Source organism: Cibotium barometz, chromosome 53, assembly GCF_041138505.1.
Source record: "Cibotium barometz isolate CiBa-2024 chromosome 53, ASM4113850v1, whole genome shotgun sequence".
Classification (NCBI taxonomy): Eukaryota; Viridiplantae; Streptophyta; class Polypodiopsida; order Cyatheales; family Cibotiaceae; genus Cibotium; species Cibotium barometz.
The window spans coordinates 5,703,350-5,721,061 of record NC_141098.1 but is presented as its reverse complement, the minus strand read 5'-3'; the positions used below and the strand labels follow the sequence as shown (position 1 = coordinate 5,721,061).

The 17,712-nt window shown below is 40.3% G+C and overlaps 1 protein-coding gene across 1 annotated transcript in view; it reads right to left on the bottom strand.

Annotated features, from left to right (window-relative positions):
* The window catches only part of LOC147608229 (HVA22-like protein k), a 126,377-nt gene extending 117,900 nt beyond the window's left edge, over positions 1–8,477 (bottom strand). Inside the window, exons 1-2 of the mRNA XM_086788919.1 lie at positions 8,323–8,477; positions 7,548–7,606 (exon numbers count right to left, since the gene is read on the bottom strand). Coding sequence (XP_086645045.1) covers positions 7,548–7,606; positions 8,323–8,355 — 92 coding nt within the window. The 5' untranslated portion in view covers positions 8,356–8,477. The remainder of the gene's footprint in view (positions 1–7,547; positions 7,607–8,322) is intronic.
* Between the last annotated feature and the right edge of the window lie 9,235 nt (positions 8,478–17,712).

Below are 17,712 nucleotides of genomic sequence, written 5' to 3'. Positions count from 1 at the left end.
CAATTTGAAGCTTACTTTGCCGCAGTTAGGAAATCAGATATTGACAAAGTGATCTTAGCCAGTTGGTATTTGGAAGGTGAGGCCATTCCTTGGTGGACTCAGTGGGCTCATGCCCACACCAGATCAGGTATGGCAGCTTATGGGTGGGACGAGTTCGTCCGTGACCTTAAGCAGCGGTTTTTACCGCCCCACTACCTTGAGCGACTCGAAGACGAGTTCAGGGGTGCGCGTCAGAATGCGCAACCAGTCCTTCAGTTTGCCAATAGAATTTCGACCTTGTGTCTACAATTAGGCTTATCTGATGCGGACAAGAAAGGGCAGTTTTTGTATGGCCTGGACACGCACATCCAATGGGAGGTGCGTATGTTTAGACCAGCCACCTTTGAGGACGCACTCTCGCTTTCGCAGAGTGCAGAAATGAAACACAATGGTGGCAAACCCAAGACTTCCCAGCCGGCTTCTCCCAAGGCTAACACCTCGGGGGGCAAAAGCCAGAACCAGACGGGGTCTTCCCCAGGACAGAGCCCGGGAGCCTCTGGCTCCAAGAACTCGAACAATGCGTCTAAGCTTACTCCAGACCAGAAAGCGGAGGCAGGCAAGACAGGTGGCAAGTTGAGTGCTGAGGAGCTTGCTCAGTACAGGAAGGAGGGTAGATGTTACTTTTGTCACACAAAAGGACATACTTCTCGGGATTGTCCGAAGAAGCCTCCAAAGCCCGCCGCCGCCTCCACAGCTTCCGTGGTGAGCACAGCTCCCACACAGACCCCAGCGGCTACCCCTAGTTCTTCAACCCCCGGTGCTTCAGTTGGAGCAATTATTAGCCGGGAGCTCGAAGATAAGCAGAAGGGCGCCCATGACCAGGAGTATGAGCGCAACGAATTGCTCAAGTCCTTTGGCTACATCGGTGGCCAGAGAGTCGTTGTCTTGTTTGACAGCGGCAGTACGGAGGATGTGATCACGGAAGAGGCCGCTAGGCGTGCCCGTTTCGAGCTAACTCCGGTGGACAAACAAGTTGAGGGATTTAGCACAGGTATGACAACGAGCGTCAAGTATGAAGCTCTAGGTGCTAAGTTAGTCATTCAGGGCATAGAGTTTGTGCGTGACTTTATGGTTGCCCCTCTTGTAGGAGCAGACATAATTTTGGGTATCCAGTGGTTTCACAAGTTCCTTCCTGATGTCAAGTGGGACAAGCACACGTTCCAGATTGATCGGAATGTGTCAAACACCCCTGTGACCATTAAGTGTGAGCCAGGTATTCCAAACTTTCCGCTCATAAGCCACTTGCAGGCTAAGCGAGCAGTCAGGAAAGGCGCACAATGTGCGATGATTTACGTCCAGACAGCCCAGACGGTGGCCAGTGCTTCCGAGAAGTACTCGGTTCTCCATGAAAAGTTCCAGAAGATTTTTCTTCGGGACAGTCTCCCTCCCCAGCTTCCCCCGTCCAGACCGGAGGATCACAAAATTGATCTCCTCCCAGGCTCGGAACCCCCGAGCAAGTTTCCGTATCGCCTTTCTAAGGCAATGGAATCGGAGTTGGACCGCCAACTCCAAGAATTGTTGCAAGCTGGCTTCATCCGCCCCAGCGTGTCGCCGTTTGCAACACCGATCTTATTTGTCAAGAAGAAAGATGGGTCTTCTCGGTTGTGTGTCGATTATCGTGCACTCAACAAGCTGACTATCAAGAGCAGATTCCCGATGCCTCGAATTGACTATATTCTCGAGAGGCTGAATGGAGCTAAGGTGTTCTCGAAATTGGATTTAAAGAGTGGGTACCACCAGGTTCGGATTGTTGAGGGGGACATCCCCAAGACAGCTTTCCGTACAGAACGGGCCCACTATGAATTTGTGGTCATGCCATTTGGTTTGACGAATGCCCCAGCTACATTTAACCGCATGATGATGCGTATTTTCCGGGAGTTGGTTGGAGTGTGTGTGTTCATATTTTTGGACGACATACTCATATTTTCAGCTACAGTTGAGCAGCATGACATTGATGTGGAGAAAGTCCTTAAGTTGCTGGAAAGCAACGAGCTCTATATCAATGAAAAGAAGTCAGAATTTTATCTGTTCCAGGTACATTACTTGGGATATATAATCAGTGCCGAAGGCATTCGACTTGATCCGGCTAAAGTGGCCGAGATTGTTAACTGGGAAGTACCTCAGACTGCTTATGACATTAGATCATTTGTGGGTATATGCCAGGCATATTCCACCCACATTGACAAGTTTTCTGATCTCTCGGCAGACCTCACCGATCTGCTAAAGGGAGTGAAAACAAGGAGGCAAAAGATTCGAATGACTCCACGAGCGTTGGAGGCATTCCAGAACCTCAAGGTGGCTTTGTCAGAAGCGCCTTGTCTAGCCCTTGCCTCGTGGGACGAACCATTTCAGGTGATCACCGATGCGAGTAACATCGCAATTGGAGGTGTGTTGCAACAGAATGGTCATCCAGTAGCTTACATGTCTCGTAAGTTACTGCCCGCCGAAAAGAATTACTCAGTCTACGATTGTGAACTCCTAGCAGTCATTCAGGCCTTGAAACATTGGAAACATTTCTTGTATGGCCGTGACTTCGAGGTTCGCACTGATCATCAGGCATTGCGCTGGATTCAGACGATGCCCAGTGCACAGTGGAGTGATCGACAGCACCGCTGGAGTCAGATATTCCAGCAGTTCGGTGGTATGATTGAGTACCTTCCAGGAAAGGCCAATCCAGTGGCCGATGCTTTGAGCAGGAAGGGACAAGTATCTGCGATTCAGACCACTAGACTAGACCTTGTTGGTACAGGACTAGAAGACATGAAGCACACGTACGCGGATTCCGAGGAATTCGGTACTCAGTGGGAACAGGCATTGGATGCCACAGGACCATGCCATTTTCTGATACGCGATGGTTGGCTTTACTACAACGGCCGACTGTGTGTCATGAAATCATTCCGGGCAGCTCTTCTCCATGATGCCCATGACGCCATTACAGGTGGTCATAGGGGCATGAATTCGACTCTGGAGAAGTTAGAACGGCAATACTATTGGCCAAAGATGAGGCGTGATGTGTTTACTTATGTACAACGCTGTGACATTTGTCAAAAGGTGAAAGCTCCTCGTGGAAAGAAGATAGGGTTGTTACAGCCTTTGCCAATTCCGGAGGGTCCTTTCCAAGACATTTCGATGGACTTTGTCACAAATCTGCCTCCCAGTCCGAGTAAGCGTAATACACAGTGTTTGACTATTGTTGACAGGTTCAGCAAATTTGTGATGCTTATTCCTTGCAGGGCCAATGTGACCGCCGAGGATGTTGCCCAGCTATTCATTCGGCATTGGTACCCGATTGGTGGGATTCCTAGGACCATAGTGTCAGACCGAGATGCCAAGTTTACCAGTCATTTTTGGAGGGCATTGTTTGATAATTTTGGTACTAAGTTGAATTTTTCCAGTGCATTCCACCCACAGACAGATGGCCAGACAGAGATATACAACCAGTTGGCCTTTGATGTGCTGAAGTGTTATGTCCACGATCAGCAAGGTAAGTGGGAATCGTTTTTGCCTTTAGTTCAAGCTGTTCTGAATGACTCTTTTTCTTCAGCTATTGGCAGGACTCCATATGAGGCAGCGTTTGGAAGACCTTTCCAGTCGTTGTTAACCAGGACGTCGTCTTCAGTACCGGAGGCGAACAGAGTGACGGAGTCTTACCAGGAGATCCTAGAGTCCGTCAAAGACAGATTGGCTAAAGCGCAAGAGGCCTACACTCGACAGGCCAATAAAGACCGAAGGGACATGAAGTTTTCGGAAGGAGATTGGGTATATCTTCGGATTATGAAGCAAAGATTAAAGCAGGTGGGCAAGCGATGCCCAAAGTTGTCTTTCAGGAGCTTCGGACCATTCCCCATCCGGAAAAAGATTAATGAGGTGTCTATGCAGTTAAAGCTACCTCCGAGTTGGACTATGCACGATGTATTTCATGTCAGTTGGTTGAAGCCATATGCAGGTCCACCCCCTTCAGAGGTCAAAGACGAAGCGGAACCAGACATCATTGATGAAGCTGAGGTAATGGTTCCAGAACAGATCCTTCTGCACCGTTTCAAGCATGGCTCAGGCCGAAGACTACGACAGTTCCTCACGAAGTTTCAAGACCGAGGAACTCATGAAGCGGTATGGCTCGACAAGGAATTTTTCGAAGATTATCCGGCTTTATTGACGGATTATTTGGAGGCTATGCAGCTTCCGTCAAGTTAAGCAGAAGGGGATGTCACGTGCATCCCGCACTTGGATGCCACGTAGACATTCTGTACAGAAGGTGCAGGACCTGGGATGGTGAACTGATCCCATGTGAGCCCAGTCCGGGACGAGTCAGCCAGGGATCCATCTCAGTCGTCCGAGGTCAGGTGTGCATTGTCCTGCACATGAGTCCAAGGTCAGGTGTGCATTGTCCTGCACATGAAGCAGTGCCAGTCCGCGCTGTGAGTCTCCCTCTGGAATGATGTCGGATGTGCTGTGTATCTGGTTTGTAACTGGATGCCAGACATCTGTAGGCATGTAGATTGCATGTAGAGATGGGGTCAGCCCATAGGGCTACCCCAGGACAAGGGTTTGCATGTGCATACTTAGATGGGCATGGGGGAGGTGTAGAACCACCCCCAAGGGGCCAGGAGGGCCCAAGACTTTGCCCACCAGCCAAGGCAAGGGCTGGAGGGTCAGTCGGCCAGCTCCAGAGCCTCTGGACAGGCAGCCGACAGAGGGTAAAACCCTAGGACAGCAGTCGGCCAGGTGTGGGGGGGCAGTCCCACATCTCTGCGCAGCAGGCCCAGCAGCCAGGAGCTGTCCAGAAGGAATGCGCAGGGTGGCCAGCAGGCTGCCAGGTGTGAAAGCATGGAATAGAGTGTGAAAACACTTTATTAAAAATATCTCAGTCGTGGGACTTCATAAAGCCAGCCGACTGGATGCTATGAAGGGTATAAAAGCCCCAGCCCATAATCCCATTATTCATCTCACAATTCACCAAGAGCCTCAAGCATTCAAGGGCCAGGACAGCCAAGGGTTTGCTAAAGCGAAGGGGTGAAGGACTGAAGGTCAAGGGCAGGTTTTCCAGCCAAGAAAAGGTCAAGTACTTTTGTATTTGTTTCAGATTTACATCATTCTAATAAAGCAAATACACCATCCGTGGTGGGGGCCCTACAGAGGGTAATTGGGACCCAATACTGTGTCCTCTCCATCTCCCCCTTCTCTCTCTATTTTCTGCACATCGTCTTTCAGTTTTGTGCGTTAATTCCGTCGCGAAAAGAGTGCTGTTTTCTGAGTTTTGAAGTACCGATCCTTCTCCGAAGCTTCCACATATTACAGCACCTTTGCTCCAATTATGTGCCGGTCCAATTGTGGGACGATCCGCTCCATATCGACTAGCTTGATCCCAAGCTCTCTCGCTCGATGTTTGGATCTTCTCAATCACATGTAGCCTATTCCTCCTCCTCACAAGATTTGGAGAGACTCTCTCGAAGCTCCTCGAGAACTTCCAAGCTAATCTCATCCTCCTCCAAACTAGATTCAAAGAGATCCGAATCCTCGAAATCTGTCAAGGTAATCTCTTGCTCCTCCAAATCGGATTCTGAGAGATCCACCTACTAACTATGACGTTCAAGTTCGAGATCTAGCATCTCAAGCAATGATACCTTCGTTGAAATCTCCATGTAGAACACTTGTGCCTATCTGCTAGGGTTCTCAAAGATAGAAAGAAGAGTGTGGGGGAATCACACACAGCACACAAACTATTGTCTATATTATGTACAAGAAATGTTGGAAAGCCAAAGCCAGAGAGAGAGAGAGAGAGAGAGAGAGAGAGAGAGAGAGAGAGTTAGGGTTTCAACTGACAACCACACAAAGATGGAGATAAACACAGTACACAGATGTTGAGAGCGAGAATCAGTGGAGGTGATAGAGTCAACTTTCCACGTATATCCATCCATAATAATAATATGAAAGTACAAAGCAATAGATAGAGTGTCCTTTCACATTGGATATCCAAGGGGAAAAATTGCCCTTCACACATAGCACTACCATAAGTGTGCATTTGCCCTCAAATCCCCCTTGTAGTGTAAGTGTGAACCTGTACAAGGTGGCAAATCACTCTCTATATGAGAGCAAGCCTAAAGCTTTTCCGAAAGCTTGAAACTTCTCTCTAGGCAAAGCCTTTGTAAGCAGTTCTGCAACATTGTCTTGTGTAGGGTAGTAATATAAATTGATCTCCAATGCATGTAATCTCTCTAACATAATGATAATGGATCTCAATGTGCTTGGTAAGTGCATGAAATACAGGATTTCGTGCCACGGCCATAGCACTCTAGCTATTAGTAAGAATAGTAGTGGGTGTCTGCTGACACTCATGAAGATCAGTCAAATAATCTCCTCAACTATACACAATCTACCGGAGGTAGCAGTGAAGGCTGCCCTATACTCAACCTCACAGGCAACAGTGGGTTGCTTTTTACTCAACCAAGATATGCATGAACTGCCAAGCTGTAAGCTACTAGAATAAACCAAAATCCAGGGTCCCTGTAGATAACGGCTAATAACCATACATTAGCATAAAAAGGCTCATCTTAGTAGCAGAATGCTTAGCACTATCATAAGCAAACTCTACTACTGGAAGATATTCTTCCCAATCAGACTGTCTCATAGAGACATATTCTCTGATTCACATGCTCTATCTGTCTGTCAGACTCAAGATATCACATGAGCTCATACTCAGCTTTGTATTCAATTTCTTGGACACATCATGTCGGAGAATTCGAGGACAAACTTGGGGTGGGTCATTTGAAGGAGTCCGACAGAAGTAGAATAAATGCATCTTTGTGTTTTTGGATAGGAACTCTTACTATGGTTAACAAAAAAGGTGACATAAAGTTGCCCAAGTTCCCGGTTTGTCTTATGCACAAAAAGCACTCTGAGGATTTCTAGTTCGTAGTTTTCAACCAAGTTTGTCATGTCATTCTTCATTCTCATATCAGTAAGAAAAGGCATAAGCAAGGGAAGGGAGAACTCCTAGCCATTGGGAACCACTACAGAGTCTCTGTGGATGAATGCAGAGTGCAAGTTGTCTATTCGATAATATTGATTGCATTAAATTAAAATGCTTCTACCAGACTCTCTAATAGCTCTCCTGCTCTAGTTGCCTAGAACTCACGTGAGCCTAAAGAAGACTGTCTAATAGCTCTCCTGCTCACTCACGTGAGTCTAAAGAAGACTGTCTAATAGCTCTCCTGCTCACTCACATGAGTCTAAAGAAGGCACTGTAGTAGCTTCCCTGACTGCTCTTTTAAGGAACCCACAAACCATGCATGGCTGCCTTCTTCAAAAGATAGCTCCTTGTTTTATCAAGCAATGCTGAAACAAAGCAACCTGCTTTGATTCCCCCTTAAGCCATTAAAGTTCTTTTTCTCATCGTAAAGCTATAAAACTATGACCTTTAAACTTGCAGTTAATCAAAGCATCTGGTTAAAAATCCTCACAGTACACTTAATTAAAATGATTCAACAAATGTAGGTATTCGTTGATACCATGCGGTTCGTGATATGACTGTTGATGATAAAGGACATAGAAGCAACCGCAAACCTACCTGCAATGACATACAAATTGCATCATCAATACTCATATCAGCCGGAAAGCAGGTTGGAGAAGAAAAAGCATCCTCTTCCCTCCCACTTCTCATTCTAAATTAACATTCCTCCAATTATTTTGATTTACTCCATTAAAAACCGATATGGTTTCAAGGGTCACGCATTCTGAGATATCAAGCATCTTCATTGAAAATATAATGCCACTATGGACATGAGCTCCTTGGAAACATAGCATGTATAGCACACACCACACATACAAGACCATTTGCAGTCTTTGCATGAAGATATATCCTAATTGGCACTTTACATGCCAGATTGTACCCTTTGGATGGCCAAGAATCTTGATAAAAGCTGTTTGTGATGGGCACTACCTTTTTAGTCTCATAGACATTGATACACCTCTCTCTCTCTCTCTTCCATGGTTAAAGCATTCATCAAAGATAAATTGTTCTACCTTAGACTCTGGGTCTCTTGAAGACATTATTACTCTCTCTCTCTCTCTCTCTCTCTCTCTCTCTCAAACACACACACACACACACACATACACACACACACACATAAAAGCATCCTTACATGATTTAGTCTATTTAGTTTTGGTTTTCCAATTTGCCTTAGAATCAGAATTTCCGTAATTTTCAAACAACGACCTTTTTTTTCCTTTGTTGAGAGCAAGAATCGATTACAAAAGACGTGTGAGAGAGAGTTCGGAGCTTACATCACCGCCTAACGAAGAAGCAAGAAACGCCATATGCGAGCGCCCTCCAGCGATCAGGATGAAAGCTCCTATTTATATGCACGCAATTTTAATTATATAAAACTGTTGTGAAAAGCTTTTCTTCGGTCGGTTTTTATATGATGCTCTTTCATTTGAATATAGGAATAGAATATACATACGTATGTGTAAGCATATACACAGATAGAGTTGTATGTGTATATACAGTATATGTAGTATATATATAGGCTGACATACATATATATGTATAGATAGAGAATGTATGTATGTATGTGTATATACACTATATGTATATGCATATGTGTATATATAAACAAACATACATACATACACATATTATGTATAAGTACATATATATATATAACCTATACATTTTGATAAAGTATTTTCTCAGCATACAGTAGTGCTTCAATTTCAATAACCTTGTGGCTCTATACTTCCTTGTATATTCCCCCCAATTAATAAAAATTCATTTCTCCAATGATGATGGGATCGCCTACTACTAAATAGACCCCAATTCCTTCTGACCTTCCTAACATCAATATCGAATTCCTCCACTTTCATTTTGTGAGCACTTTTTGAGCTATCTCTTATTGAGATATTGAACTCAACTAGTGTGGATATAAATGATAGCTGCACACTTATATCACTAGCATGGTTGGTGAGATTATTGGTGATATACCACTAGTGATTTACAAGCTATAGGACAGCCACTTTGATTCACTAGAGGTATGGCATAGTTATAGCACCAACTCATATAGTCGAGTTCACACTATGGACCGACCTTGTATGTTTTAATAGAAGAGTACTTTCCTTTCTAGTATGTAATCTTATCTTTATGTTATGGTTGTAGAGAAGAGAAGAGAATAAAAGAAAATTCAACCATCCATCTCTCTTGTGTTCTTGTCTACTCTTTTGTGTGTGTGTGTGTGTGTGTGTGTGTGTGTGTGTGTGTGTGTGTGTGTTTGCTTGCAAAAGGAGCTTAAGCTCACCCTCTCCCCTGCATTCTTTTTATGGTATTAGAGTACCAGTTCATGAAGAGTTCCAGAGGCAAGCAAAGAAAGCAGTACACAAGTAAGGGTAACTCCATCTCTTTCCCTTTAATTTGTAAGCAAATATTTGCAAGTAACTGTTAGTCAAGAGCAGCAGATAAGCATAACATTAAGGTGTGGACGCTCTCTATGGCTAATTAGGGACACCTATGAAGCCATTGTGTCATGCTAACTTATTGGTATCGTGAGTGATTTCACTAATAAAAATACTAATGTGTTAGTGTTAATGACATATGCTTGGCAGGGCCATGCTAGTGAGTATGTATTACGGGTGATATTTTTTGTGTTAATACTATGCTAGTGTATTTTGGTATACTGTGTTTGTGCCTTATCACTTGACATGATTTGATTATTATATTTTGGATTTAGATGATACTTTGCGAGAATACTGACTGAGGTGTCACACTATACAAGAGTCACCAATTGAGGTGTCGTATGGATTTTATTGGTGCGAATATTTCTCACACATGAACATTATTGTTTTTGGTTGACCTTGAGCCAAATAATTATACATATATTAATCTGCATTTATGTGTGGTGTTGTTATTATATTAGCGCATGCATTAATGGATTTCTAGTTTATTAAATTTTGTGTGTGAACAAGCTCTTAGTGCTTGTTCTTTTTGTTAAAGTGGAAAAGAAAACCCAATTTTGTACGAATTATCTATTATTAGCTCCAAGGTTTTTTTTTGCAATATAATATATAAAATACTCATGTGTGAAGGTAGTTATATGCATGAGGGAGAAGATTTAACCCAATTGGTGTCGACAATGATATTTTTGTGTTCTTCTTGCAACTTGTTTAAATTATGCTTATCTTGATGATTTGTGTGAAGTCTAAACTTTTGTTCAACTATAATACGTAGGCAATTTGATTTATTTTCAAAAGTGTACAAGGGGACTTGGCAATGGTATCAAAGCAGGGTACATGTACATGGAGAAAGGGAAAAAGCTCACTATTATCCAAAGGTTTATGAAGGCAAAGAGGGGAAGAGATTTGGGCAAAGGATTGAAGGCTTTAGTACACCATCAAATCAAAGATTAAATCAAGGGCAAGGAGAAGATGCCACCCTCTTAAAGAAAACCAACTTTGCAATCAAGAAAGCTGTGCTACAAGCTCTAAAGTGGTTTTAGTAGATTAAGTGTGGAAGTTATATTTATCTTTATGGATGTGTGGAGCAAAGTTTGAGCATCATAACCCCACTCTCAATTTTTGGATTGGTGATAAAGTAGGAATTCCATAATGAAGGACTAATAAAATTTCTCTCCTCTCTCAATAAACTGGTGGTCTATGCTTTCCTTGAAGAGGAAAAAACCCCCCCCAAAAAAAAAGTTCTAGCTTTTTAATTTAAGCTTGTGACATACAATGAATTGCTGCAATTTTGGTTTGACTAAGTAACAAGCATAAGTGTTTATGCGTGCTACAGCTAGCAACAAATTAGCATCATGGCGAAATTCCTATTTTCTCTCCAATCGACCTACAGCATGGTTATTTTAAGCTTTAAAACTTAAAGATTATTAAAGCTTACAGCTTTAAAAAGTTATAAAGCTTTTCTTGAAAAAAAGACTTAAAACCTACTAAGGTTTAAAGCTTTAAAAGTTTTGAAATAGCTTACAAAGCTTATGAAAGCTAAATATTTAACCTTCAAAAATTTCTACAAATCATACTTAGGCAGTTGGGCATTCAGTGGAGAACAATCTAACTCCTTTGACTCAATGCTATATGATACCCAAAAAAATTTGATACTACTCGATGGATTCTTGACACTTGGGGATTATTTCTCTTGCTTCACAACTGAACAAATTATAGGCAAAGCGATAAGTATTCTCATTTTGTTTAGCAATTTCTTTCCATCTATTTGCATTTAAAATTTACATTCTTTATCTATCTACATTTCTCTCTTCATCATGAATCCTCAACCCCCAACTATTCAAGAGTAAATTCATGCACTTCAACATCAGAGTTTAGTTGAAAAGGAGTTAGAAGATAGGCTATCTCGCAAGAAGAGGCTTAAAGGAGCCAATAGTAAAGAAACCTCAGATTTTGAAGGAGATCATATTCAGAAAACTATAGAAGCAACCCTTAGAGCCAAGGAGACTAGAAAACAGAAGAAGATTAGTCAAAAATAATTTTCATTTCAAAATTATGATGGCAAAAAGGATGCTAAGGTGGTACTCTCATGGTTAAGTTAGCTTGATGATTATTTTTCAGGGGCGAAATTCTCTAAAAGGGATAAAATCAAGTGCACTACCAACCATCTAGTTAATAGTGCACCACCAACCATCTAGTTGATAATGCTGGGCATTGTGGTGGAACGCTACTAAGATAGGATGTCACAAACCCTGTAATTGGAAAGAGTTCTAAAAGGCAATAAATAAAAATTTATTTCCCACCACAATATAAAGCTAGAAGTCAACAATAGTGAGATACCATTAGATAGCTAAAGAAGAAGATTGTGCAAATGTATGTAGATAAGTTTTGGTAAACCCTACTTCAACTTAAAGCCATAGAGAAAGTGCATGAGAAAGATTAAAAAAAGGGAAATTTATAGCTGGATTACGATCTCATATTAGAGCTAAAGTAAATATGTTTTATCCGAATTCTTTGAGCTCTACTATTTCCCTAGCTCTTAATTGTGAAAGGGAGAATGGTGTACCAAAGGAAGCCAAGATTAGCCAAAAGCATGTTCCTACTTATGAAGCTTTTGATAGGTACCAAAGGTCAAAAAATACTTTCAAATCCTTCAACAATCAGAAGAGTAATGATTCAAATACCAAGACTGGAGAGAATACTTCCAAGGTGAACAAAGACAACTAAAAGCAGTGAATCAAATGCTTCAAGTGCAACAAGGAAGGCCACATTGCTTCCAATTATCCAGAGAGGAGGCACACCACAGGCTAAAGTCAACATGATTGATGAAACAAATGATATGGATGGTGACTATGTGCCCGAGCAAGAGGGTAACTCAGACTATGACAATCTTTTAGACCAAGGAGGTAATTCTAAACCCTCACATACCCAATCTACTCCGCACATGTTATTGAAAATGGAAGGTAAGGTAAAAGATAAGTCAATCATAGTCTTACACGATGATGGTAGCACCCATGAATTTATTTCTAAAAGGCTTGTGAATGCACTTAATCTAGAAGTCACACTATCCAAATACAAAATCAAATCTACTCTTAATAATCAAAAGTATAACTACACCAAAGAAATAAGAAATTTAAAATTGACAATATCACCTTATGGAGAGGAAATAACTTTTATGGTTGCACCACTACAAGGTATTGATGTAATTATTGGTATGCCTTGCAGAACATTGATTATCACACTTCATGCATGAAGGAAAAAGTATGAAATTAGGAAAGAGGAGAGTATTACATTCCTTGGACATCCTCAAGCTAAGAGCATTAAGGAAGAGGGAGAAAACGTTCTTAATTTATGTGAATGAGCTCATAACTCATGAACAACCTCCCATGGATCCTTTATGTGACTCTTTTTTTTCCTAGGTCTCTTAGTGTTTTCTTGATGATTTACCCCCTAGTTTACCTAGTTCTAGACGTGAAGACCATAGGATTGGCATAACATGGTAGCATTCCTCCTTGTAGAGCACCTTACAAAGTGAACCAATTAGAGCAAAAGGAAATTCAATGTCAAATAGAAGATCTATTAGAGCATAAATTGATATGCCCTAGTAACTCACCCTATGGTGCCCTGGTCCTCTTAGTCAAAAAGAAAAATAGAACATATTGAATGTGCATTGACATTTGGGTTCTTAACAAAATCACAATCGAGAATAGGTATCCTAACTCTCATGTGGATGACCTACTAGACAAATTGAGAGGAGCAAAATTATTTAGTAAGATTGACTTAAAGTTAGGATATCATCAAGTAAGAATGTGAGAGGAAGATGTGTACAAAACTGCTTTTAGAATGCAATCAGGCCTTTATGAGCTTTTAGTGATGCCCTTTGGTCTTACTAATGCACCGGTCACATTCAATCATATGATGAGTTGCATTTTTCTTAAATATCAAAACGTTGTGATAGGGTTTTGATGTTATTCTTGTGTTCAATGAGGATATTACCGAATATAAGAAACATCGAGAGATAGTTTTTATTCTTTTGAAAGATAGTTTTTATTCTTTTGAAAGAAAAAGAACTTTATCTCAAGCCCCAAAAAAGTTCCTTCTTTCAGATAGAGATTGAACACTTAGGCCACATAGTTTCTGTAAGGGGTATTCAAGTAGACCCCAAGAAGATTGAGATCATAGTAACTTGGCCTAGACCTAAAGACATACATGAGCTTCGATTATTTCTTGGTTTATGCAATTACTATAAAAGATTTGTGAAAAAATTTACATATCTTACTCATCATTTAATTTTTCTTCTTGAGAAGGTGAACAAGTATGAATGGATGTGGAAATAAGAAAATTCATTTAATGCCTTAAAAGAAGCACTCACTAATGCACCAATATTACAGCTTCTAGATTTTGCTAAACCTTTCTTTGTAGTTGTTATTGTTGACGCTAGTGGTTCAGGCATAAGAGCTGTTTTAATGTGTGATGGGCATCCCATAACTTTTGAGAGTAGAAAACTTAGACTCCCAAAGGCTAAGCATAGTACTTATGATAAAGAATTGACTTATGTGTGGTACATGCATTAAAAATTTTGAAAACATTATCTAATGGGTTCCAAATTTATCATTAAGGCTGATTAGCAGAGTATTAGACATTTGCTGATCAGTAGAGTATTAGACATCTGCTTTCTCAACCTCGCATATCTGATCAACACATTAAATGGGTTGCTTTGATTCAAAGTTATCAACCTACTATTCTCTACCACTTGGTAAAGAGAATATGGTTGCTGATGCACGTAGTCGTAGGCCTGGTATTCAAAATATTATTGCAGTGAAAAACTCATCTTTTAATTCTATGAGAGACTCTTATGACCAAGACCTAGACTTTGTAGACATTTGGACCAAAATGAGAGAGAGTGGTTGGATTCTGAACTCAAAATATTCTTACCATGATGGATTTCTCTTTTTTCGAAAGAGATTATGCATAACACAACCTTTTAGACAATCTATCATGGAAGAGTTACTTACACCAACCCCATTATGTTGGACATAGAGGAGTATCCTATATAGACTCTAGAGACTATAATTCGAGATTTTTATTAGCTAATGATAAAAAGAGATGTAGCTAGATTTGTAGTTATGTATTATTAAAAAATTAAAAGCTATAAGGGAAAAACGCAATGATTTTTATTGGCTAATGATGAAAAGAGATGTAGCTAGGTAGCTATGTATTGTCAGATTTTTATTACTAATGATGAAAAGAGATGTAGCTAGATTGGAAGCCATGTATTGTTTTTTGGAAAATTAAAAGCTATAAGAGAAAATTTTAATATTTTCTCTTAATGTAGCTATAGATTGGTAGTCATGTATTGTTTGTCAGAAAATTAAAAGCTATAAGAGAAAAACTTAATGTTTTCTTATGCCACTATCCATTCCTAATGAACCATGGGAGCAAATTTCTATGGATTTCATTACTACTTTTCCTCTTACAGCTAATCACAACGACATGATATGGACCATTGTTGGCACATTTAGTAAACAAGCACATTTCATTGCATGTAAAAAGATACTCATTGCCTATCAAGCTATACATCTATTTTTAAAACACATATTTCTTCGTCATGGTTTACTAAAAGTTATTGTTTCATTACTGGTTTTCCTCTTACAGTAGCTAATCACAATGACATGATATGGACCATTGTTGATATGTTTAGTAAACAAGCACATTTCATTGCATGTATTACTCATTGAAAGTGAAAGGACTTGTTGATGCCCTCACCTCTATTGGAGCTCCGATGACAACAACTTGGTATCGGTTACATTGAATGGGCTTGGCAAAGAGTATGATCAGTTTCGGACATCTATCTGAACTTAGGAAAACTTTCTAAACTTTGAGGATATTATAGTCCTTTTTATCTCTCAAGAGATGAATGTTGGGACTAAATCATACGCAAGAGGGGGACTTCTGCACAAACACATATGGAGGTAGAGGTAGATCTTCATTTAGAGGCCAAGGTGCATGCCATTTTGGAAACATAAATTATATCAGTAATAATAAGAATCTAATGCTCACTCAAGAGATAGGGGGAGCCAAAGAGGAGTGGATGGAAAAGAAATCATAGTGAAAATAGCATGGTGAAAAACAAGGTCAAATAGCAAAGGAATGCTATAAAAATTAGAATGACATTAAAACTGGGAAGTTGTAGCAAGGGAATTATTCATCTTTAAGCAAACAAGCCAAAGGTAGAAGTAAGCATCATAGAATACTAGATGTATGGTTTGTTGATTTAGGTGCTTCTAACCACATGAGTATTTTAGAGATAATGCAAAAGATGGAAAAAAGAGAAAATGTGGAAACATGTGATGTTATTGTACATGTTCACATGTTAGTAAGGTGCCATTGTTTATGTAGTATGGAAAAATAAAGTACTTGGCTAATGTACTTCATGCTCTAAAAATTACAAAGAACCTGGTTGAGTAGGGTCTAGGTTTAGCCCTCGTGGATGTTATATACAAGATTTCAATAACTAGTGCCATGTGGTTACAAAGGGGAACATAATTGGCAGAATGTTTATGTTGGATGTAAACATGTCTAAAGTGAAGGCCTCTAATATTTGCACATGGTAGATTGTAAACATTGATATTTGGCATAAACATATTGGTCATGTCAACATTCAGCTTGGTAGGTTGAAAAATATGCAAAGTATCATTACATGTTTGTCGAAGTTCAAAGTGGATAGAATGCACAAGTATGTGAAGCATGCCAATTGGCATGCATTTTTACATGAAATGAATGTAAGTCAAAGACCTTTATATATGGTGCATTTTAATGTTTGGGGACTAAAAACGAAAGATTAACCAAAGGATGCCACTATTATGGATCTTTCTTTGTGATCGCACACTAGAAAGGTGTGAGTATACTCCATGAAAGAGAAAGGTGTGAGTATACTCCATGAAAGAGAAAAGTGAAGTGTTCACGCACTTTTCAGAGCTTCATGGGCCGAATGGGGTTAGGCTGAAATCAGTAGAGTTTTAATAATAAAATTGATTAATAGGATTACGCTTAAAACTTGAATAGTTAAATAATAACCTGAAGACTTCTCAAATGAATAGATCAACGGCTGTGCCTAATTCAATTAGAAAAAAAGCGTTGATTCCTTCAAGTTAAGTTTGTTATAGTTTCCCTTCTATCTGGTTTATTCAGATGAATTAGTCTTGACTTCGTTAGAAAAATTCGTTAAGAAATTCAAAATGGTGGAATCGTCCCCATTTTTTGGGCATGGAAAATTATCCGGTTTCGGTTTTCGGAATGACCACCAGCTTAGTCTCGTGCTGCCCGAACATTTGAGGGCGAGGCCCCGAGTGGGAAACCCTGCCCCGCGCAAGAGGGAGCTGCTTCTGCTGCCAGCAATCGGGAATCCGGTGCGCGGAGGGGGCAATGGACTCTCATAGTTGGTATCAGAGCGCTGTTGTAAATTTACGTAAGAAATTACTTAAAAAATTTAAAGTAAATCTGGGAAATAATGTTTTTGCTTTTTAATATTACGTTGACAAAAATTGAAAACTCATAAATTGAATTGGAATTTATAGATGGATACCCCGAGTGAGCAGAGTGAGACTCGCGCGTCATTTTGAGATTCTTTACTTTCCTGATCCTCTTGAGCGACGTCGGTATATGTGGTTCTGTGGAGGACGATGTATTAATGTCAGTGTCAGAGGCTTAGGCAAAATATTTCCTTAGCCATGATTTTGATAAGGCTAGGAGTTGTTCAGCATGTACAACTCTTTGATCATTCACCCCCAGGAACTTCAGAACTTCATGCCGAGTTTTTAGGCTTCTTAGCTGCTTTATCCCTAGAGATAGAATTACAGCACCTCTTTCTGTAATGAATCGTGTGTACCATGGCATGTCTCCTTCGCAGTTACGCTTCTTTATGCGAATATGATTGAGGCAGTGATTTTGGGAGCCGTGATGCTCTATGTATATATCGAAAACTTTTGATAATAAACGATGTTTTGTAAAAAAATTCCAAATTGTTTTCATGATTGTGAATATGGTTAATAAAATTATCAGAGTAAATCTTGTTTCATGAAGTATGATGAAATAATTATATGTTTAAAGAATAAATCACAAAAATTAAATAATCATAAATTTGTTGTCAAAGTTAAGTTAATGAAAATCTCATTTTGTCAGAATCATGAGGCGCGCAGCCCGTGCAAGGCAACCGGATCCTCTAACCAA